We start from the raw sequence: 22,160 nt of genomic DNA, 5'->3' as shown, positions 1-22,160 counted from the left end.
GAACTTCTGCAATTGCAAATCTCTAAAACCCTTCCTTTTGGCAAACCACTTCCCTTCCACCTCGGATACATTGCACAACACCTCTGTGGTCTGGCTGTAGAAAACCAGCTGGGAAAGTGGTGCTGGGCAGCCAACAGCAATTCCCAGGTCCCTTGGTGTGAACTGCCTCTGCCACTGGTGACTTTTTTTTGTGGTGCATCAACACAGAAATTTCCTATTAGGAACCAGAAATGCTCTAATATCAGCTATAACAGGGCTCCTGCTGCTCACATTGAGCAGTAAAAGATGTGGAAAACAAGCTGTGCAGGATTGTTGGACATATCTGTGCCTACAGCAAAAGCACAAGGAGCTTGTGGGGACTGAGCTGTGGGGACTGAGTTTGTGGGGACTTCCTGTGCTGTGTCCCCAAACAGCACTGGAGGGGGTTGGGGGGGGTGGATATCAGGGATAAAGGGAAAAAGGACCATCTCTGTTATGGGAATGGCCAATATGGACCTCGAGAAATGCTGGTGGGAAGATGCTGGAGCAGTGGTGTAAATCCTGTGTGCAACCAGCCTGTCGTGCTGCTGCAGAGGCTCTGGGACGTGGAGGCAGCAATTCCCAGCTGGCTCTGCTGCCCTGGCTTTGTGATCACTGATGCCAACGTGAAATGTTTCCAGCTCTCACCAGCTCCTCCTTCCAGCAGCTCCTTTTGCTGGTGGAAGTAAAGAGATATATTTGCTGGTGGAAATAAGAGGTGCACAGCAGCTGTGGAGATGGGGCCTCTGCATTCAGGATTCTCATGGTATTTTAGAACGTGGTTTCACTGATGATTGGTGTTTAAATCTGTGCTGCTGCTGGAAAAGGGGGCAGGAAAAGGGAGCTGTGCTGTGTGAGCCCTTCTTGGGGGAGGAGGGCTGTGCTCTGTGCCAGCTGATGGAAGAGGGAGAGAACAGGAAGGGTGACAGAATCTTGGGTTTAACCAGTCACGATGTCATAGCACTTTTACATATTTTTTGAGGGTAAAAACAACCCAGCTGAGCAGGGAATGGTCTTGGGGTGCTGCTGGTCAGCAGTGGGCAGTGCTGGCACTGCTGGCCTCAGTTTCCCACCCAGGCCAGGAGATGTCTGCTCAGCTGCATGAGGTGCTCTGAGATCTCTGGGTGATGAATTGGCACAGCAGGGGTGGGGGGAGAGGTAGAGATTTTTCCAAGCTCAGCTGCTGGGATCAGTTACATCAGAATCGAGCTGTTGTACAGAGACACTTTGTCAGCACTGACAGCATCTTTTGCCTGTTTTTCCCCACTGCAGCCTCATGCCCTGGAAAGTGAGATGGAAAGGGAAGAGGAGTCTCTTCTGCCTGTGGCTGCTGATACCCCTGCAGACCCCTCTGACGTGGTGCTGGCCAGGAGGTGAGACCCTCCACCCCCTCGGGCCCGGGGGGAGCAGAACCCCCTGGGCAGAGCCACGGGGAGAGAACTAGACTGAAAGGGCAGGTTTAAACTGCCAGGGAACAGGGTTAGATGGGACTCAGGGAAGGAATTCTTGTCTGTGAGGGTGGGGAGGCCCTGGCACAGGGTGCCCAGAGAAGCTGTGGCTGCCCCATCCCTGGAAGTGTCCAAGGCCAGGTTGGACAGGGCTTGGAGCAACCCGGGATAGTGGAAGGTGTCCCTGCCCGTGGCAGGGGGTGGAACAGGATGAGCTTTACGGACCCTCCCAGCCCAAACCACAGGAGGATTCTGTGATTCTGAATCTCCTCGGAGCACCAGGTGGCACTGTCCGACTTCCAACCGAGCTGAGCCGAGCCGGGCCGAGCCGGGGGACAGGGACAGCGCCGGGTCCGGCTGCGGGGACAGCGGGGACAGCGGGGACAGGGCGCTGCGGGCCTGCAAGGCACCGTCTCAGCACAGACCAGAGGGGTTTTCCGTCCGCCTGCGGGTTTGGCACCCCGGGCAGTGCCGATGTCGGGTGGGCAACACTTTAGAAAATCTGGTGCCTTCTGCAGCCAAACCCAGCACGTTCCAGGTGAGGTCATTGATGAAATGAGCCCAGTTTTGAGCCTCCCCTGTGAGAAGGCTGGCTCTGTGCTCCCTGCCTCAGTTTCCCCCTTCCTAGGAGGGGTTCCATTCCAGCTCCTTCCCTCTAAAGCACCTCATGGGTCAGTGCTAGACTTCTAAATGCCTCTAAAATTTGGACTGGCAAGGGCTTTGGGCAGTATCAGACCAGGGCTGTGGAAACCCTCCATCCCCGTGGGGAGTTCCCCAGCCTGGCTCTCGCTTCAGCTGCCCTCAGTGTGAGTCGAGGGCAGCCGAGCGCCAGCACACTCCTCCCAAAGACAGGGACAGCCCGGGAGAGAGGAAAACGCGACTTCCTTCTCTCCCTGCACAGGAAGAGCACGTCTGGAGGTGGGGAGGGGGTTCTGTGCCCTCACTGCCCGCCGGGCACGTCTGCAGGGGGGTCACCTCAGCATCCCCGCCTCCCGCGGGGCCAGATGTGCTGGCGCGTCTTCGGGAGCCGCATCCGGGGGTGGGAAGCTCCCCAGTAAGGTTGGGAAGCGGAGCGTGGGGGCGGGTTTTGTCTCGCCCGGGCGTTCCACCGGGCTGTTCTCCCTCCTCGCTCGGCTCCGCCGCGCGGGCAGGGCGGGCTCGGAGCGCTTTGGAACGCAGCCGGAGTTCGGGAGATGCTTCTCCCCGCGACCCCTCTGCCATGAGCTCCGCGATCCCGGGGCCGCACAGAAGCTCCTTTCAGCCCCCGAGGGGTGTCTGGGAACAGATGCCGATTCATGAGGCGGCTCCAGGGCAGATGAAGGCAGGGACGTTCCTGGCGCGGCTCCCGGAGCCGCAGCCCCTGGGAATTGCTGGTGTCCAGCTTCTCCGGGGCAGCACAGGGGGCTGGAGGCCAGGGGGTGCCGGCAGCTGGGGGTGCCAGCTCAGCCCTGCTCCGTGCCCCTGCGGGTGCCGCGGGTCCAGCCCCGGCCGGGGTGCCGGGGGTGCCCAGAGCCCCGTGCCCGCCGCAGGGCCCCGTTTGGGGCACGGGGCAGCCCCGGGAGCCCTGTCAGGGTGGGAACGGGCACCAGGGCGGGGAGGGGGTGGGGAGGGGGGTGGCGGTGCCACTCCGAGTCAGCCACTTCGGTCCCTGAGGTGCATCCTTCCCTCCCCAGATCCAGCTCCGGGGGGAGGCGGGAGCAGCTCCGGACGGACCGGCAGCCCCTGGGGCAGGGAGAGCTCAGCGCTGCTGCTGCACTACCCATCCCGGTACCGACCGAACGGCTCCTCAGCTCCAGCTCTGTCCTCTTCTTTTCCATCTGCTTAATGAACATACCACGTTTTCCTTTTTCCTTTCCCCTTTCCTGTTCCCCGGGAAGGACCTTTCAGTCTCACCCGCCCGACTGCCATGGCCTGGCTTTGGTTTGAAGTTTTTATTATTATTATTTTTATTTTTTTTAGATTAAGCATTTAGTGTGACTAAAATGTTCTCACTTCTCCCTCTGATTATTCACTTTCCCTTATTAAACTGTTCTGCACTGAATTACCTTTCCTCCTTTCCCAACCCTTCCACCCTCCAGCTTTTTCATTATTTATTCTCCGTGGCTTTTAAAGTTTTTATTTATTAATTTCTGGGTAAGAAGAGGCCTCTGCCTCTGTTCCCCACACACTGTAAAAGGACCAGTGGGATCAGTTTGGCTGGGGGTGATCTCCATCCCGGGGGCTAAAGCCAACCTCTGATAGAGGTGTTGGAGGGGGATTGGAGTTCTGTCCTTGTGGGCTGGAGAAGCTGTGGCTGCCCCATCCCTGGAAGTGTCCAAGGCCAGGTTGGACGGGGTTGGAGCAGCCTGGGCCAGTGGAAGGTGTCCCTGCCCATGGCAGGGGGTGCAATGAGATGGTTGTTAAGGTCCTTTCCAATCCAAACTATGAAGTGCCCCTTCGTTTTCCCTTGGGTGCAGGGACGAGGTGTCCCAGCCCTGCACCCTCAGCCCATCCCATGCTCTGCCCGTGCTGGGCAGCACCAGGCTCCTGTACCCTGAGCCCGCAGTGGTTCCCAGCCCCGCGGTCACGGGCCGGAGGAGCTGCTGGCAGCCCAGCCCCTGCTAATCTGGGAATTGTATGCCAGGAAGCACACACCCAGCCGACCTGCCCGGGACACGGCCGGCACTGAGGCTGCAGCACTCCCAGGGCTTCCCTCTGTGCTCCTCAGGGCTCTGTGGGAGCCGTCCTGAGGCCTCGCCGGGTCCCTCCCCACACCCCCCCGGGGTGAGTTTGGTTCTGCCAGGAGGGGATGGGGCTCCTGGCACAGCGTGGGATGCTCTCACAGCCACCTCGTGCTCCTGCCCATCTCTGGGCCGCACCACAGAATGGGGATGTAGCACCTAAGCCCATGAAACCAGGGCTGTGAGAGAGGTGCACTCCCTGACCACCTCTGGGGTGTTTATTTTGGACTCAGCAATGGCAAATTAACACGGGCATCGTTACTTTCCTGCCAATGCAGAGCCACTCTGGCAATAGACCCTGCCCACAACGCCTTCCTGGGTAACAAAACTGTGTCCTTGACACATCCTTAGAAGCCTTGAGCTCCAAATAGACTTCACTTCTGTGCAAAACCGCCCGAGATTTCCCGAAGCAAAGGACTATATAAAATGTGGGTATTATTAGCACTCGGCCTCTGCCAGGGCAAGTGTCAAACACCACGGAGGTGTCAGGAGGAAGGGTTTGCCTTGGCTGAGTCACTGCAGGGCAGCTCCTTTCAGGGTTATGTGCATCTCTGAGGGAAGCAGCTGCTGCCCTCTGCTAAATGGGGTCTGGCAGGGGCAGCCAGTCATTTCCCCAGCATCCCAGCATCCCTGTGGGATATGGAGACACTGCCCTGGGCTGGCCCTGGCAATGCCAGGTCAGGCTGGCAGGGATGGCCTCGGGGAGCTGCTCTGCCCTCTGAGAGCACTTGTCACCCTGACAAGGTTCACGTGATGCTCCCACATCCTGCTCGCTGTATTTTAAGGTTGTTTACAAACACCAGCATGGTTTGAGAGCAGGGGAAGCTGCTCACATATCGTGTGAGCTGAAGAGCCTCTGCCAACCTCGCTGGCTTCCCCTACACTGATGGAGAATGGGATCCAGAGCTGGAGTGCTCTGGCTGTTCTGGCTCTTCCAGCTGTGGAGATGGACGGGCTGGTGGCACTGCTCCAGCACTGGGAGCTCAGTGCCATTGCCATCGTCCTGCTCTTGGCTGCAGCCTCGTCCTGGGACACGGGGGCTTGTTCTGCTCACTCTGCACCTTCGGCAGTGCCACAAAGCCCCGGTCGTGGCCTCCTCTGGGCACGATGCTGCACCAACACAGAGGGAAAGAGATGGCTGGGGCCTGGAATAACGTCCAGGCTGAGATTTCCAGGGCTCACGGAGCTGTTGTAAAGTTGCAAATTACAAATGTGAGCCACTCGGATATTCCAGTGATCCGAGCCAACAGAACAGAATATTTTAAATGAAATATTCATGGGGATCCTCAGCCTGTGAAAGCGATAGAGCTCTGCTGCTTTCTGTGGACTCACACTAATTTATTTTTTATTATGACCCATTTGTATGATGATGGGGCCGGGAGGCTCCAGGCGGTCGCCTCCAGCTGCAGATCCCGTTATTTCAGGTGCTCCAAAAGCACAGAACAGCTCCACGATCTGTGCCCCACATTTGAAACCGCTAAGGATGTAGCCTGGTATTTGTGACACAACAAACCTGCTCTCTGGCACAGGCGGCAGTCCCTCCCTACCCCAGCAGCTTGGGCAGGACACAGGGTCCCCTCTGTGCCCCTGGCATCACCCTGGGGCTGTGGGGTCCCCTCTGTGCCCCTGGCATCACCCTGGGGCTGTGGGGTCCCCTCTGTGCCCCTGGCATCACCCTGGGGCTGTGGGGTCCCCTCTGTGCCCCCGGCATCACCCTGGGGCTGTGGGGTCCCCTCTGTGCCCCTGGCATCACCCTGGGGCTGTGGGGTCCCCTCTGTGCCCCTGGCATCACCCTGGGGCTGTGGGGTCCCCTCTGTGCCCCCGGCATCACCCTGGGGCTGTGGGGTCCCCTCTGTGCCCCTGGCATCACCCTGGGGCTGTGGGGTCCCCTCTGTGCCCCCGGCATCACCCTGGGGCTGTGGGGTCCCCTCTGTGCCCCCGGCATCACCCTGGGGCTGTGGGGCCCCCCCTCTGCCCCTGGGATGGCTCCTCTGTGCCACTGGCATTGCTCTGGCTGGGGAAGGGATTGCCACAGAACCAACAAAGGGCACTCACAGCCCCGTGCCAGACGGGAGGAATATTTGCCAAACAAAGACTTTATTTTCAAGGAAATCCTCTGACTTCTGCATGGAAGAGAGAAATGATTCAAGCCCTGGCGCAGGCGGCCCAGGAGCCGTGGGTTGGAAATTCTCCTGTCACGGGCTGAGGTTCTGCTGCAGCCGCAGTGGGAACAAGGGCTGCTTCTCCAGGCACATTTCATTCCTGCTTTACTTTGGGGAATGATTCGAAACCCTTCGTGAGTGTGGGCTACGGACACACCTATTTCATCCCTGGAAGTGTTCAAGGCCAGGTTGGAGCAAACTGGTCTCGAGGAGGGTGTCCCTGCCCTTGGCAGAGGGTGGAACTGGATGGGCTTTTAGGTCCATCCAACCTGGCCTGGAATGCTTCCTGGGATGGGGCATCCACAGCTGCTGCATCCATGCAGCTGTCTCTGCTGCAGCTCAGAAAACAGCTTTGGGCCCTGGTGGTGGGATATAAAATATGATATAATGTTACCTATAATTTTTAAAGCCAGCTCTGGCCCTACAAATAAAACACTTCTGTGGTTCCCTTTTTCTTTCCCAGCTCTAAACTCTGCCCAGCTCTGGCTCTTCCCTCCCGGCCTGTGACTGTCCTGGTTTATGGCACCGTCACCACCTCCCGGCTGATTTACATGTCAAGTCAGTAAACAGCGGCTCCCACCCTCCCTGTTCCTCATCCCGCGCTCGTGGCCCGGGGTGACTCAGCAGCACGGAGCACAAACATGACTAACTCTTCCCTGCACAACAAACAGGGATTTTGGGGCTTTGTTCAGTGCGTTTCCCTGTGCCGGTGGAAGCTGCCTCGGGACCGCCCTGGCACAGCCGGTGACTCATCCCGAGGTGATTCCGGGTCCTCCAGCGCTGCTCCCGCACCGATCCCGCTGCAGGAGCAGGGGCTGGAGAGGAGCTGGAGCAGAGCCCAGGGCTGGGCTGGGAGCAGGGGGAGCAGCTTCCTCCTGCCCTCCCCGAGCCCGGCGCTCCCTCCATCACACCCGGCACGTTGTTCTCGGAACTGGATGTGGCCGGTCCCTTGCAATCGGATCCCAGGCTGGATGTTGCCCATCCTCCCGGTGCTGCCGGGGCCGACTCCTCCCCAGCAGGTTTTGGACCCGCTTTGGGGTTTGTTCACTGCTGCTGGGGTTCACATCCAGCCTCTCTTCACTCTCCTGCATGACAGGATAGGAGGATGCCCCTCACCTGGGAGGGACACCCCATCAGGAGGGTGGAAATGTGTCCCATGAGGGACTGTTACCTCACCCCATCATTCCTTAGCAATCTTAAACGGGAAGAAACCGAGGGCCCAGATCTTTGGTCCAGCATCACCCAGGTGTGTGTGGGCAGGTGAACCCATCCTGGCCCCTTAATTGCAGTGGTGGGTGGAGGTTTAAAAGGGAGGGAGTCAGTGGTTTCCTTCCCACAGCTCTGGGGCCATGGGGTCTGTGGAGCCCAACCATGGTGAGTCCTGCCCTGGGAGTGCTCACGCCTGGGGGGTCTTTGGTTGGCAGAAGGCTCATCTGGGGTTTGCTCTGGCTGTCTACAGACCCTGGGCACTGTACCTGGTCCCCAGCTCGAGGTGACAGTAAATATATACACAGAAGGAATAATACAGAAGAAATCCTTCCCTGTGAGGGTGGGGAGGCCCTGGCACAGGCTGCCCAGAGAAGCTGTGGCTGTCCCATCCCTGGAAGTGTCCAAGGCCAGGTTGGATGGGGCTTGTGGAAGGTGTCCCTGCCTGTGGCAGGAGATGGGACTGAGTGGGCTTTAAGGTCCCTTCCAATCCAAACCATTCCATGATTCTGGGACAGTGGGCTGCACCAGGTGCCTGGACAGCCCTCACTTGCCTGGCTGGGATGGGGGTACAGCAGGGCATGGGATCCCCTCCCATGGGGTGAACAGCAATAACCTGAGTGTGTCCTGTGACCTGGGAGCAGGAGCCCCTGTGCTGCAGCCCAGCACCCCTTGTCCTTCCATTGCCACACCGAGGGAGCCCAGGACACTGCTGGAGTGGGGGGGTCTGCCCACTCCTGTGCCCCACACTCCGAGGGGAGCAGCCTCTGCCTGTCCCCCATCCCTTGAGATGTGACCACTGTGGCAGAGGCACTGGCCTGTCCCCACCTGGGAGGCAGCTGGTCCTGGCCCTGGGCCACCTGGTTACCCAGCCTGTCACTCAGCAGGAAGGTGTGTGGTGTGCTCAGCCAAGGCTGTAATTAGGTTGATTGGCACTAACTTACCTTAAAAAGCTGGGGAGGAGGGAGGAACTGCAGCTCAGCCATTTCATGTGGAACTTTACAGGGAAAGATGGAGCCCGGGCAGGGCTGCTGTGGGACCCAGCTCCTCTGTCCCTCCTCCCTGTGACATTCCCACAGGACCCTGCACCCTCCGGACCAGAGCACCCCAGGAGGACCTGGAACGGGGGCAGTCGTGTCTCGTTTTCAGTCAGCCTGGCAAAGTGTGCCCACAGCCCCACTGGAGGCAGAGGATGGAGCAGAGCCTGCCCTGGTGCCAGCAGTGCTCAGTGGGCACCGTGCCCAGCCCGGGCTGTGGCTGGACAGCGTTTCCCAATGGGATGTGCTGCTCATTCAGGCTGAGTGCTGAGCATGGGCTGGGCAAGGGGCCTGCATGGACCACTTGGGAGCAGAGGAAACCCTCCTTGGCCAGGCAATCCATCTCCAAAGAGCTGCTGAGAGCACAGGCTGTGCCACTGGCTCCTCTGGAGCTTCAGGGGCTGAGACACTCGGTGTGATCTGACTGCAGCTGTACTTGGGTCGCTCTGGAGCTGGTGGCTGCTCAGGAAAATCCACCCACAGAAATCACAGACTGGTTTGGGTTGGAAGGGAGCTTAGAGCTCATCCCGTTCCAGCCCCTGCCACAGGCAGGGACACCTTCTGCTAAATCAGGTTGCTCCAAGCCCCATCCAACACCCATAGTCTGGTCTGGGCCCTGCCCTGATGTGAAGAAGGGCTTGGGGGAATAACAGGAGGCTTTTCCCGGGATATTAATTGTGTGTATCCTTTGGGGATGAGCCAGCAAAGACATTAGTGATGGTCCCACCTGGGCATGGCTGCAGTGGGCAAAAATCAGCTGATTTGGAGCAAAACAGTTGCACAGCTGTGGAGGAGCTTGCAGGGTGGCTGCACAGGGGTGACAGGTGAGGGGCAGGGCAGGGAGTGGCTGGGGAGCCAGGAGGGCTGGGCAATGCAAAACCTCTTGCACAGAAGGGCTGGGAAATGGGAGATGAGGAATGGGGCTCTTCCCTCATCTGTTCTGCCACCGGCTGCCATCCTGGCCCGGGGTGAGGGTACAGCTGGCAGCCCCAACCCCTGCTCCACCTCCCAATTAACCCGTGTTTGCTTATTAGGGAAGTTACAAGCCTGTGCAAACACTTCCATTTGCTTTTGATAAAGCAAAGGTAGAAAAAACTCCTGCCCGTGAGGTGTGGCCAGGCCTGGCAGGCTGCTCTGGGTCTGGGTCATGCCAGGTCCAGGCTGCTGAGGGCCATCTGCCAAGGACAGAGCATCCCTCCCTGTCCCATGTCACCCAGTGGCTGTCCCCAGCCCCGCTGCTCTCCAGACAACCACGGCGTTTGTCCCAAGCCTGGCCCGGTGTCGCTAACGGCAACTGCTAATTGTTCTCTCGCTCTGTACTATATTTAATTCCCCACTATTATTTTTTCCCCTTTTAATCATAAAAAGCCTAAATTTCCCTCGGGGAAGGTTATTGGCTCAAGTGTGGAAATATACCTGGGCCTTGCACGGCGCTGAGCCACCAGGGCATTGGCTGTATTTTTAAATCCAAGTACAAAGTGTCTCCGGTGCCAGCGTCGTTTAACCCTTCCCGGGAGGGAGGGGGGGAATGGGGGATCCTTCCCCTCTCCTCAGCTCCTGCTGCTCGCCCTCAGAGCAGAATGAACCCCCCCGTGGGCTTGGATGTGTGGATGGGAGCACGGGCAAGAAGCAAGTGTGGGAGTGCAGGAATCGCTCTGCTTTGTCCTATTTTCCTCTGGCACCCTCCTCTCTCTCACCGGGGTGAGACCCGCGTGGGCATCGCCCCGTGAGTGGAGAGGTCGGGCCGGGCAGGACCCCGTGTGCCCCAGCACTGCCCCCTTCCCGGGCCACCTCCTGCCACCCCCGTGGGGACCGAGGCTCAGGTGCTCCGAGGTAACCCCAAGCCTCAATACCTTTGAGGATGTGGGCCAAAGTCATCCAGTCTGAGAGCTATTTTGGGGGATGGTGGCTGCTCCCCGGAGGGTGTTGGCACAGCCCCAGCCGGAGGCGCCGGGCGCGGGGGAGGCACAGATGGGACAGGCGGGAGGGAGCTGCTCCTGTCTCCGCCGTTAATGAAGTCACCCGAGGGGGCTCAGCCCTGCCCCCACAGACCTTGGGGCGCCTTTCAAGCGGCTGCTGGGGGGAGGTTTGGGTTTGCAGCTCGAGCAAAGCACATTTGGGGTCTAACCCTCACTGCTGCCAGGTGTGTGTAGCACCTTCTGCACCAAAGGAGTGGTTCTGTTCAGTGGTAGCTGCTCTGGGCTCTGAAATTCTCACTCAGAAGGAGAAACAGGGTTGAAATAACCCTTTTTTGGCAGCTGTAGCTTGGGATCGGTCCTGCCCCAAGGCTGCTGCTCTCTGGGGTGGGAGGACTGGGCAGCAGCATGAAAGGCTCCACATAGAGCCTTTGTGCTGGGTCTGTGGGCAGCAGTGGGGTCAGGGAACACCCAGAGCCAGCAGGACAAGGGGGAAAACTCTCCTCCTGGCCAAAGAATCCCCCTCCTCTGTGTGACCCTCAGCAGAGCTGTCTTGCTCCCTGCTCTGCTCAGCACAAGGGACTGAGTGTCTCCCTTCCTCCTCCTCAAACAAAGGCAGCTACAGTTCGTCTTCTCTTTCTTCTTCCAAGTGGTTTCACCCTTCAGTTCCCGGCCCTGCTTTGGGATGCCCGAGGAGACCTGTGCAGAAGCCAGAGGGGGCCCTGGCAGGGCAGGGGGTTCTGCTGGGACAGCACAGCCCACCTGCCCCAGCCAGCACAGCCACTCCCATCCTCTCCATCTGCCACAGGTCTGCTCCCAAAGCATCAGGACAAACCTGAGCTCCAGGTGGGCTCCTGTCCAGCCCCAGACAACCCCACTGACCTGTTGGAGGGCTGTGGTGTGGTTGGGAAGCCAACACCAGCCCACAGCAGGGAGTGCTGGCTGCCGGGCTCCCCGTGGGAAGGGCGGGCAGGTAAGGGGAGCTTTGCCAAAGGAGCATCCTGTGGGCAGGGAGGGGGCCCTGCAGCTTGAACAGTTGCCTGCAAAGGAGCAATTTCAGCATGTGAAAGGAATGTGGCTCCAACGCTGCCAGAGATGGAGGCTGTGCCTCAGGGATAGGGATGTGCTGCCCGCCTGACTCACCGGCTGCCTCCCCGCAGCCGCTTCCTCTCCAGGAGGCAGAAACTCCCAATTTTTCTCTATCACATGGCTTAAAGTAGGGGGTGAGGAAGGAAACGCTCTTATTTTTAACTCTTGTGTCTCCCCAGGGCCTGGGGCCGAGCACTGGCCCAGTGAGGTGCCCCCTGTGACGTGCCACGAGCTCCCCAAGGCCAGGGCTCCCGCTCACCTGAGCACTGCAGGCTGTTTGCAGCTCCCCACGGTGTTCTGGGGCCTGAGCCCGTGCACAGAACGGCTCTGAAGGTTGGGAGCAGCCAAGGGACCCCGTGCAGGATGGGGACACCCAGGGTGGGCAGTGGGATGGCTCGGTGTGGTCACAGCTCCATTGAGGGTGGCTGAGACGACTGAGACACAGGGAAAATGCACTTTTTTCTTCCCTTGAAGCGACCAGCCCGTGCTGCTCTCTGTGTGCCACCTTAGTGGCAGGTGCTGGGGGTCCCTATTTGTGTCCACCACAGGGACAGAGCTGTTGTGAGCCAGGGCTGAAGGGTGGGGAGGGTTCTATCCACCCCAGGTCCATCCAGGGAGGATCTGGAGATGTAGTGTCACCATCCCCAGGGTGCAGGGTGGGCAGAGGGGGGCACCCCTGAAACATTTTGGGTTCCCCCCCCTCAGCTGAGCTGGAACATTCAGCCCCAGCACGAGCTGGACACTGTCACCACCCCAGTGTGGGGAGGGGCTGTGGGAGGGATGGACACTTCAAGAGGCTTCGTCCTGCTGTTCCCAGTTCTCCTGAGGGGGAGAAACGAGGCCAGGTGCCTGTTTGTTTAGTGTGATGGGGTTTCTTTGCATTTCTAGAGGATTTTTCTTGCCCAGCCCTGCCCAATGAGGCTGGTGGGACTGGCATGGCACAGCCCTGGGCACAGCGAGGTGCCCTCGGCTGAGGCACCGCTCGTGTCTGGGATCAAAGCAGCTGATCCAGGCATGAAGTTTTGGTCTTTGGTTCCTTGGGGCTTTCCTTAGCTCCTGTTGTGAAACCTTCATTTGCTTCTAACAGCAGCAAGTTGTTGGTTGTTTTTTTTTTCCTCATGATCTTCTCTTTTCCCCCTCTGTTGCCCTGAGATAAAGGCTGCTAAATTTGTCCTGTGCTGAAAACGCAGCTAATCCTGATGGACCTGAATTCACATCTCCCCCCAGAGGAATTGCACTAATTTTTTTCCCTTTGTTCTGCCAGGGGACCTGTCCGTTTCCTAGTGGATAAAAAAAAAAATCACTATTTAGGGCAAGGTTTATATTCCCGAAAATCCATGTTTGTTTGCGAGAAAAGAGGACAGGAGGGAAATAAACGAGAAAAGCATCATGCCTTTTTTTTTTTCTTTTTCCCCTTCCGATATTGTTTTTACAGCAGGCAAGTTTTAATTAAAGTGAGGAACTAGGTCGCCTGTGCTGTCCAGAAGATGCTCTGAGGACGTGGTCCTTTCCCACCAGTGTTACACTGGGAGCTGGAGCTGCTGGCCCAGCCTGGCAGTGACGGCTGGAAAAGCTCCTTGCAGGCTGCAGGGACAGGGTGGGCTCTGGAAGGGTGGGGGGTCCACCTCCTGCCCACGGCTCCTGGTGGTAATGGGTGGGTTGGGTGTGGCATTTTGGGGTGCTGGGTGAAGCCCCTGTGGTGCCAGCCCGGCGGGGGGATGCAGAGGGACAGCCCGTGTGTGGAGCAGGTCTGAGCACAGGAGGGGACGGTGAGAGGCAAAGCAGGTGTGAACTGGCCCTGCTGGGAGCCCAGAGCTGGCAGGAGGCTTCAGGAAGCCGCAAGTGCTCGCCTGGGGCAGAAAAATCCAGCGAGAGCCGCCTTGTCCTCACCTGGGGCTCTCCCGGCCCCGGGCGGTGCAGGATCCTGAGCCGGCCCCGGGCTGGGAATGCGCTGGGCACAGGGACAGGGACGCGGAGCTCCCGGTGCCCGCTCCTGCTGCGGAGGGAGGAGGATGGAGCGAAGGGCGGGAGCAGGACCGGGGGTGGCAGGAGAGGGGCTGGGGCAGTGGCCGCTCGCTTTTTCCCATGGGCGTGAGGGGTGACTGTGCCCACCGCCCCACATCGATGGGGGTGGGGGTGACTGTGCCCACCGCCCCACGTCGATGGGTGTGGGGGTGACTGTGCCCACCGCTCCCCGTCGGTGCGGGGGGTGCCCCGCGACCCCCGGCGCTGCCCCGGAAGCGCCCGGTGCCGTTCCGAGCGGTGCAGCCCCGGCAGGACGGCGAGACCCCCGAGCTGGGGGGCTCCGTGCCGGGGTGCAGGGGCTGAGCACCCCGAGGGGGCGGCCGGGGGGCTCCGTGCCGGGGTTCGGGGCTCGGTGAGCGGAGCCGGGGGACCCCCGTGGGGGGCGGTGGCTGCGCCCCCCGGACCCGGGGCTCCCCGAGGGCACTGGGGCGCGCAGCTCCCGCACCCCACGGCCCCCCCCCGACGGGAGGCGGGTGGGGGGGTGGGGCCTGTCCTCGCCCCCCCCGTCCCGGGCGGCCCCGGGTCCCCTCCCCGCACGGGGCTGCCGGCGGGACTTCCTGATCCCGCTCCATTGGCCGCAGGTAGCGCAGCTGTGCGGGACGGGGCACGGACAGACGGACAGAGCCCATGCGGACCCCTCGCTGAGCTTCATCCCCCGCCCCCTCCTCCTCCTCCCCTTCCTCCTCCTCCTCCTCTCCCTGGCTCCCTTCCTGCCCAGCACATGTAAAAGTTGTGCGTGGGGCTCCGCTCCCGTCCCGCTCCCGGTGCTGCTGGCGGCAGGAGCCGGGCTGGGATCACCCCCGCCGCGGAGCAGGGACCCCCCGGAGCAGGGACCCCCCGGGTCCCCTCGCCCATGCTGGATTTCGGCCCGGGAAGGTGACTGCGGGAGGAAGCGGCGCCGCGCCGGGTCGGGGTAACCATGAATGAGATGTCGAGTTTCCTGCACATCGGGGACATCGTCTCCCTGTACGCCGAGGGCTCCGTCAATGGCTTCATCAGCACCCTGGGGTGAGTGAGGGGCTCCCGTGGCCGCCCGAGGGGCCCCCGGGATGGACGGGACGGGACGAAGGTGCTGAGCCGGAGCACGGTGGGAAAAGGGGCCGGGAAGCTGCGGGTGCTGCATCAGGAGTCGGCAGAGCTGGTGGGAAGGGGGACGGGGTGTTCCCGCCTTCGCTCCCGGCTCTGGCCGCTGTCGGGGCAGGAGGCAGCCCTGGAAGGACCCCCCAGCCCACCCTCCCTGTGGCCAGAAGCTGTTTCCTCCCCATTAGGGGCTGGGGGGGATGAAAGGGGCTTAAGCAGCGTGAGGGGTCGATGGGGTGAGGAAGGGGATGTGCGAGTGGGATTGCTCGGGCAGCCAGGATCCCTCCTGGGCACAGGATCGTTCTGTACTCCCAGCCCTGTCCAGTGAGGCTGGAGGCTGCCAGCCCCCTGCCAGGCAGTGGTGGCTCTCGCTGTCTCCCCTCGGGGTCCCACATGCCCGGTGATCAGTGGCATCGCTGCAGGGTCACCAACACACGGCTGCCCATGGCCACCAAGGGCTGCTGGGGGACCAGGGCACTGCCAGCTCTGGGCTGAGTCAGCTCCCTGGCCATGGCAGCACTGGCAAGGGGATCTCACTGCCCAGCGTGGGGAGACACAGTGGAGCCCTGGGGGACCTGTCCCGTGTCCCTCCTGTTCCCGTGCAAGCCAGCGGTGCTGCTGGAGCAAAGCCAGGCCAGGACCTTCATCCCCTCCGTGCACAGGCCTGCTCCCCCTGGGGGTGTTTGGCCATGGTGTGGGGACAGGCCGTGGCCCTCGGTGGGGAGGGCTCTGGCAGGGCTGCCCTGGGGCACAGGTGGGTTTTTCCTCACCCCCAGGCAGGGACCCAAACCAGGCAGGGACCCAAACCGTGTCCCCAGCCCCGGGCGGGGGCCGGGGGCTGTGCCAGCGCTGCTGCCCCACGCCGCGTGTAGGAGAGGCTGAGCTCAGGCAGGAATGCTGACTTGGATGGGATTCCTGGGGCAGGAGCTGCCCGGCTCTATAATCTGTGATGAATGCACTTGCTCCCACATGCCTCTCCATACGCACATACCTTCGCCTACACGTGTTCTCGCACCCACCGCCGGGCACGTGCGGCCTCGGGGCTTGTGCCCAGTGGGGCTCCCTCCACCAGGCTGCCCAGAAATGGGGTGCAGTGGGGGCACCCCTGCCCAGGAGCTCCGTGCAGGCAGCTCTGTGGTGTCGGGCAGCAGGTCCCGGGGGTGCAGCCTGTCTGTGCCAGGGGGGCACATCCCCACAGCCCTTTGGGGAGAGGTCTCCTCGGAGCTGCCCTGCAGAGCCACCCCAAGGCAGGGCTGCAGCCTCGGCAGCTCCGTGCTGAGCACCCCTCCAGCCTCTGGGAAAGGGGCTTGGGAGGAGGCTCTGCTGGGAGCCAGCCCTGGTTATTGGCTCCCACAGTGTGTCCCAGTGGCTCACCAGGAGCTCAGTTAGAGCCGTGTGGACTCTGTGGCTCTGATCCCTTTGCAGCTCTGGCCCTTGCATCCCCTTTTAGCCAAGTGTTTTTCCAGACTTCCTTAGAAGTACCTGAAAAGCAGGATTTGTTTGGGGAGCTTCTTTTTCCCAGGCCCCAGCATGGCTTCTGCTGGGCAGCCCCACTTTCCCAGGGTTCTGCTTTCTCTGGGTTGTTTCCACCCCCCAAGTTTTCCCTTGTGCCAGGGGGAGACCCAACCACACCTTAAATCACTCCTGTGATAAGGGACGGGGTGACTCACTGAGAGTGCTTCTCCTGGCCCTCCTGCCACAGGGACCTCATTTAGCTCATTTGCAAGGCAAACAGCTCTGCCAGCCCACGCTGGCCTGACATCCTTCCTTGTGCAGGGACTGGCTTTGGCTGTGGGGTCACTGGGGGGCTGAGTGCAATCTGTTTATATGGGGTGATTGTGTCTCCAGGTGCTGCTCACGGGCATCACATTAAGGGATGGACACCAATTCTGGGGTGGAGGTGCAGCCCCTGACTGAGCCCCCCCTGCTCCCAGCCCCCCAATAGCACCGTCGGGGGGCCCCTGGCACAAACCCTCCCCCCGGGCCCCCTCTCTGCAGTGGGCGTTTGCTCCTGAGCAGGAAAAACATCCCGGGAGGGGTGGGGACCTCCAGTGCTGGGCTAGGTGGGAACACTGAGCCAAGATACCCAAACCAGCTGCAGTGTGATCAGCCCAGAGGAGGAGATCATCTAAGGAGTCCTGTGGGCAGGGAGAACTGGGCTAAGGGCGGCCACGCTGCTGGTCACAGTGCCCTGGGAGTGACACGGTCCCCTGGGAGAGCTGAGGGGACAGCATGGGTGTCTTGGAGAGGCCAGAAGTGGTTCTGGGAACATGGGAAGTTGCCTCGGAGGATTTTGTTTACTGCCCCATCCCTGGGGGCTCCCAGGACCCAGCGGGGGCTCGAGACTGGCAGCGAGGGCTCCCATGAGGAAGGGTCGGTGGCAAACCCCCCTGGGTGGTGAGTGGCTGTTTCTGGTGAAACAACACCTTTGGGAGCTGTACCTGTGGTTGCAGGTGGATTTCGGGTGGAGCAGCTCAGGGAGATGCAGCTGGTTAAAGGGTAACTCCAGCTCTGCCGGGTCAGGACGAACCTGTCTCTGCAGGGAGGAGGAGGAGGAGGAGGAGTCTGAGTCCTCCCGGCACAGGGACAGCGGGAAAAATCTGCATTTTTGTGGCTGCCCTGTGCTCATTCACTTTATTCTTATTCCTCCCTGGGGGATTAGTGCCCACCCTGCACCCTGAGGGTGCTGGCAGGGCTGACCTGGCCCTATGCCCAACAAGGAGCTCTCCTCCTCCTCTTCCTCACCTCCAGGGGTCGGTGGGCTTTGTAGGGGTGTGCTCCTGCCTGATTCGTGTCTTCCCTTTTCCCAGAGCCCTCCTTCCCTGAGCACCCCTGGACCATGGAGTGCTGGAGCTCCCCTTGGCACCGTGTGTGCTGTGCCCTGGGAAGGCTCTCCCCCAGCCCAGGTTCCTGCAGGAGCAGCAGCTCCACGTCAGCCCCAGCTGGCCCCTGTCCCCGGGGAGCTCAGGGGGTCTGACAGTGGTGGATTTTGGCAGCACTGGATGAGCTGCTGCTCCCCTGACCTCGGGGAAGGCTCTGCCTCACACGAGGCCAAGCACGATGGCCCCGGGCCAGGGAGTCACTTTGTGCTCAGAGTTTGGAAGCACCAGAAAGCCCCTCTGGAACCGGTGAGGGCTCCAGGGCTTAAAGCTGGCCAGGTGCTCACCTGTGCCTTGAGGGGCTCACCAGTGCAGGGTCCTGCCCCTCCTGCTCCCTGGGGTACTTTGGAAAGGCAAAGTATGATGTTCCCAGGCTGCATCCAACCTCCTGCCTCACACGGGAACCTCCTCCTGGTCTCGGACAGCCCCTTTTCTCCTTCACACCTGGGCAGTGAGTGCCCTCACGTGCCGGGCTCCCACACATCCCCGATGCTCTGAGGGCAGAGGGAGCTTCCATGGCCCATCCTGCTGCGGGAATGCTGGTTATTTTATTAGCAGGAGCGTGTCCCGGCTCCAGCCGCCTCCCAGGTGACTCATGTCCACCCTGTCAGAATCCTTTATTTTCAGCAATTTTTAACTGAGGAATGTTAGTCCAGAGTATCAGTTTAATAAAAAGAACACTTTGCATTCCTGCAGAGAATGTAATCCTAGGATTAAAGATGCTGAAACTGCCTTGAGATCATTAACTAATTAAGACTTGCAGCCTGGCAGGTCACTGTCTCTAATCCTGCCTGGTGGATGGTGATGCCGGGCACGGGGAAGGTGGGCGAGCGCTGTGGCACAGCCAGCACTGAAAATGAGCCTCCTGGGAGGCTGTGACAGGGGAGGACTTTTGGATTTTAAAGTGCAGAGGTGAATTGAGCCCTCTGCCTCTGTGGGCTCTGGTGGGAGCCGGGCACATGCCAGTTCCTCCTGCTGCTTCGCTTCCCGGGGCTGCGGAAAGCGGGCGAGCGGGTACAGCCTGTCTGGCTGGAGCACCCAGTTCCCCTGGGAGCCTCACAGGGATGAGCTCCGGGTGTCCCAGCTCCAGGAGCCTCCCGGGCGATGCTCAGCCCTCTGTGCTTTGGGTGCTGGGCAGATCCTCGTGGTGAGTCGTGCTTTGCTGTTCTTGGTAACTTTGAAAAGCAACGTCCCCTCCATCCCAAAATCGGTGCCCAGCACCCAAGGCCAAGGCTGTGGGATTTTGCTGAACGCTGGGAAAACAAAGAGGTGGGCAGGGAGGAGACACAGAGCCCTGATCTGATGGGCAGAGCCTGCAACTCTGATCAGATAATAATTAATAACTGGGTTTGGAGGGCCCTGCCACCTCCATCCGCAGCACCTGCACCCTCCGTGTCCCAGTGGGATGAGTTCCCAGCCGGAGAAGATCTCTGAATGGAAGTTGAACTCGTTCCATTTTTGCTGGGTTAACTGCAATAACAGCAGCCAGCACACCGTGCCCGGGGGGCACTGGGCTCAGCCGGGAGCTGGAGCTGGGCAAGGCAGGATCCCCTCTGGCAGAGCCTTGGCACGGGTCACTGAGCAAAGGGCCTGCAGTGGCTGACATGAACCACTGTGGTTCTTTACTGTGATCTGTATCAGCCCTGTGTGCCCCGAGGGATCGGGGTGGAAAACACCCATGGAGGGAGGGCTGTGGTGGGAAATGAGGGGCACCTGTAAAACACCCATGGAGGGAGGGCTGTGGTGGGAAATGAGGGGCACCTGTAAAACACCCATGGAGGGAGCACTGTGGTGGGAAATGAGGGGCACCTGTAAAACACCCATGGAGGGAGGGCTGTGATGGGAAATGAGGGGCCCATGTTCAGAGCAGGCACCTGAGAGTGGCTCCAGGAGCCAAGTGCTCGTGTGTGAAATATTAATGGAGTGCAAATGGGTGGGAAGTGGGAGATACAAGTTTGGATGCTGTTGCTTGGGCCAGGTGATGGTGGCACGACTGTGGTTTCAGGCACAGCCTCTCCCCTCTGTCATCCCTCTGTTCCTGACCCTGCTCCCGCTTTTTGTCTGGTGCAGGCTGGTGGACGATCGGTGTGTGGTGGAACCGGCTGCCGGGGACCTGGACAACCCCCCCAAGAAGTTCCGAGGTGAGCCTGGGGCAGCTCCATCGCTGCTGTGAACGGCCTTGGGGATGATGGGGGCCCTGAGCAGCCGTGCCAGGGACAGGGACTGGGGGGCTGGGAAGTGCTGGCTTGTCCATACCAGGGATAGGGGCTGGGAAGTGCTGGCTTGTGCCTGCTGCCCCATGTGCTCGGGATGCTCTGAACTCAGGGAAAGGGCTGTGACCCAGAGAGTGTCTCAGTTGAGTTTGAGTGCCTGGAGCTCATAGGAGTGTACAGAGAGCTGTGAAATCTCCCCAAACCTGTGACTGTGGGGTTGCATTTGGGGTTGCTTTAGGGCAGCCATTCCTTTCATCCCAGCTGCTGTCATTTCGGGTCCTATTTTAAAAAAAGCTTTTTAAATATCAGTTCCCCCCTCTGCATTGTGCCTCCACCTTTTCTCCGGGTGCATTAACAACCCATCCAGCAGCTCCCAGCATCCCACAGCCCAGGGAGCCGTCCCGTTTCCTGGGCACCAGCAGACTTTCCCCTGGGGCTGGATGGGAAGAGCTGGGAGCAGCCTTGTCCCAGCAGCCACTCCATCCCTTGCCTGGCCATGGGCGGGTGTCGAATCTCTTTTCCAGGCACAGGTTTGGTTGAGGCTCAGCCCTGCTCCCTGCAAACCCTATCAGGATATCCAGCTGCTTGTTTTAATGGCCGGAAGGGTCTCGCTCTGCCTGCTCGATAGCCATCGCCTGAGCCCTGGAAACAACGGGCTGAGCTCTTCCCTGCGGCAGCAGCCAGAGCCCGGGCAGGATTTTCATGTGCTGTGGCCGTCCCCATATCCTGTGGCCGGACCCTGCCCTATCCTGCGCCGCGGTGAGCGGGATGCAGGTCTCCCTGGGGCGTCCCGCTGGGAAAACAGGACCCCTCTCCCGAGGGCAGGTCCAAAAGGTTCTTTGGAAATGCCAAAACCCACCCAGGAGCCTGTTCCTGCGGCCCTGCCCTCGGGAGACACTCCACACCTCTCAGTTATTTGCTTTCTTTCTGTGGTTTCTCCCCCCTCCAAGGCTCTTCCCAGCCCAGTTCAGGCATGAAAGGAAAAGCAAATCCAGTGCTTCCACCCTGTGCTGAGCCAGCGTCGGGAGGCTCCCAGACAAGGGGCAGTGAGACCCTTGGCTGTGGCACTCCCTGCAGTGCCCCCCGTGCCTCGTGTTCCCCGAGGGTTTGCAGGAGGTTTTGCCCCCGTGGCCGTTCTGGGCCGGGTCAGGTCGGCCCCACATCCCCTGCTGAGCTGCTCCTGCAGGGCAGTGCTGACGTGGGACCTTCCCCCGCCTTCCCTGTTTTCCGCCCACCATCCATCTTGCAGAAAGCTGTCGATGCTTTGGCCCAGATGCCAAAATCTCCAGCTCCCGACACAAACTGTGCTGGAGATTTTTTGTGTGGAAACCTCGCCGTGCCTCAGTTTCCCTCCTCACAAAGCCAGGCTCAGCACTGAGCCGGGGGCAGCCCCGTGGGCAGGGCGTGCGTGGAGCCAGGGCTCGGGTTTGGACCCAGCTCCGAGTGGCTTCGCTGGATTATTTTCCCTCCCCCCAGTTCCAACTTCCCACCCACTGGGCCCTTTTGCAGCCTAATTAGTAACGTGGTGGAAGCGCCCCGGGGGACGCAGGTGCCCGGTGTGGCCCAGGTGCCCCGGTGATGCTGCAGGTGCCCTGGTGTGGCCCAGGTGCCCGGTGTGGCCCAGGTGCCCGGTGTGGCCCAGGTGCCCGGTGTGGCCCAGGTGCCCAGTGATGCCGCAGATGCCCCGGTGATGCTGCAGGTGCCCTGGTGTGGCCCAGGTGCCCGGTGTGGCCCAGGTTCCCGGTGTGGCCCAGGTGCCCGGTGTGGCCCAGGTGCCCGGTGTGGCCGCGGCCCCGCTCGGGGCGGTGGGCACGGGCAGTCAGGCGCGGCAGCTGCCGCGCTCCGGCGTCACGGGCTCCCTGGCACGGGATGTGCCGCTGGCAAACAGACCTGCAAAACGAAACGTGAAACTTGGCCCTGTCCCAGCGGCCCGGCCGGTGAGAACCGCGCTCGGCACTGTTTGCCCGGCACTCCCAGGTAAATAAATACGCTCTCGCCGGCGCCTCGGGCCCGCGGCCAGCCAGGGAAGGGACTTTTTTATTTTCTTTTTGTGTCTGAAGGTTCTGGGCTGCTATTTCAGGCATAATTAGGGCGATTCAGGCTGCAGAGCCCTTCCTGCCCTCACCCTGCACAGTTTTCAGCCGTGGAAGGGGCCTGGGAGATGTGAGTGCCTCCTTGTCTCCAGACATCTGCTCTCCTGCTTCAGTTCCCAAAGCCTGGGTCTGGGTGTCTGCGCTTCCCGCCCCCCAGCCGGGAGGAAAACAGACAAACTGGGACAATCTGCAGAGCAGGGAGTCACTGGAAGCATTTGGAGGAACTGGGATGCATCTTGTGCATCCTTTAGGACCTGAAATGCAGCTGCTGACA

General features: G+C 60.6%; 1 protein-coding gene across 3 annotated transcripts in view; it reads left to right on the top strand.

Annotated features, from left to right (window-relative positions):
* ITPR3 (inositol 1,4,5-trisphosphate receptor type 3) overlaps window positions 1-22,160 on the top strand; it is a 92,580-nt gene that overhangs the window by 41,670 nt on the left and 28,750 nt on the right. For all 3 annotated transcript variants that reach the window (XM_064635551.1, XM_064635549.1, XM_064635548.1), the window contains exons 3-4: window positions 14,502-14,629; window positions 19,651-19,721. In XM_064635551.1, the coding sequence (XP_064491621.1) occupies window positions 14,502-14,629; window positions 19,651-19,721 (199 nt within the window). The remainder of the gene's footprint in view (window positions 1-14,501; window positions 14,630-19,650; window positions 19,722-22,160) is intronic.

Source organism: Pseudopipra pipra, chromosome 25 (genome assembly GCF_036250125.1).
Source record: "Pseudopipra pipra isolate bDixPip1 chromosome 25, bDixPip1.hap1, whole genome shotgun sequence".
Classification (NCBI taxonomy): Eukaryota; Metazoa; Chordata; class Aves; order Passeriformes; family Pipridae; genus Pseudopipra; species Pseudopipra pipra.
Note: the sequence above shows the minus strand (reverse complement) of the source record. Positions and strands in the feature narration are given on the sequence as shown.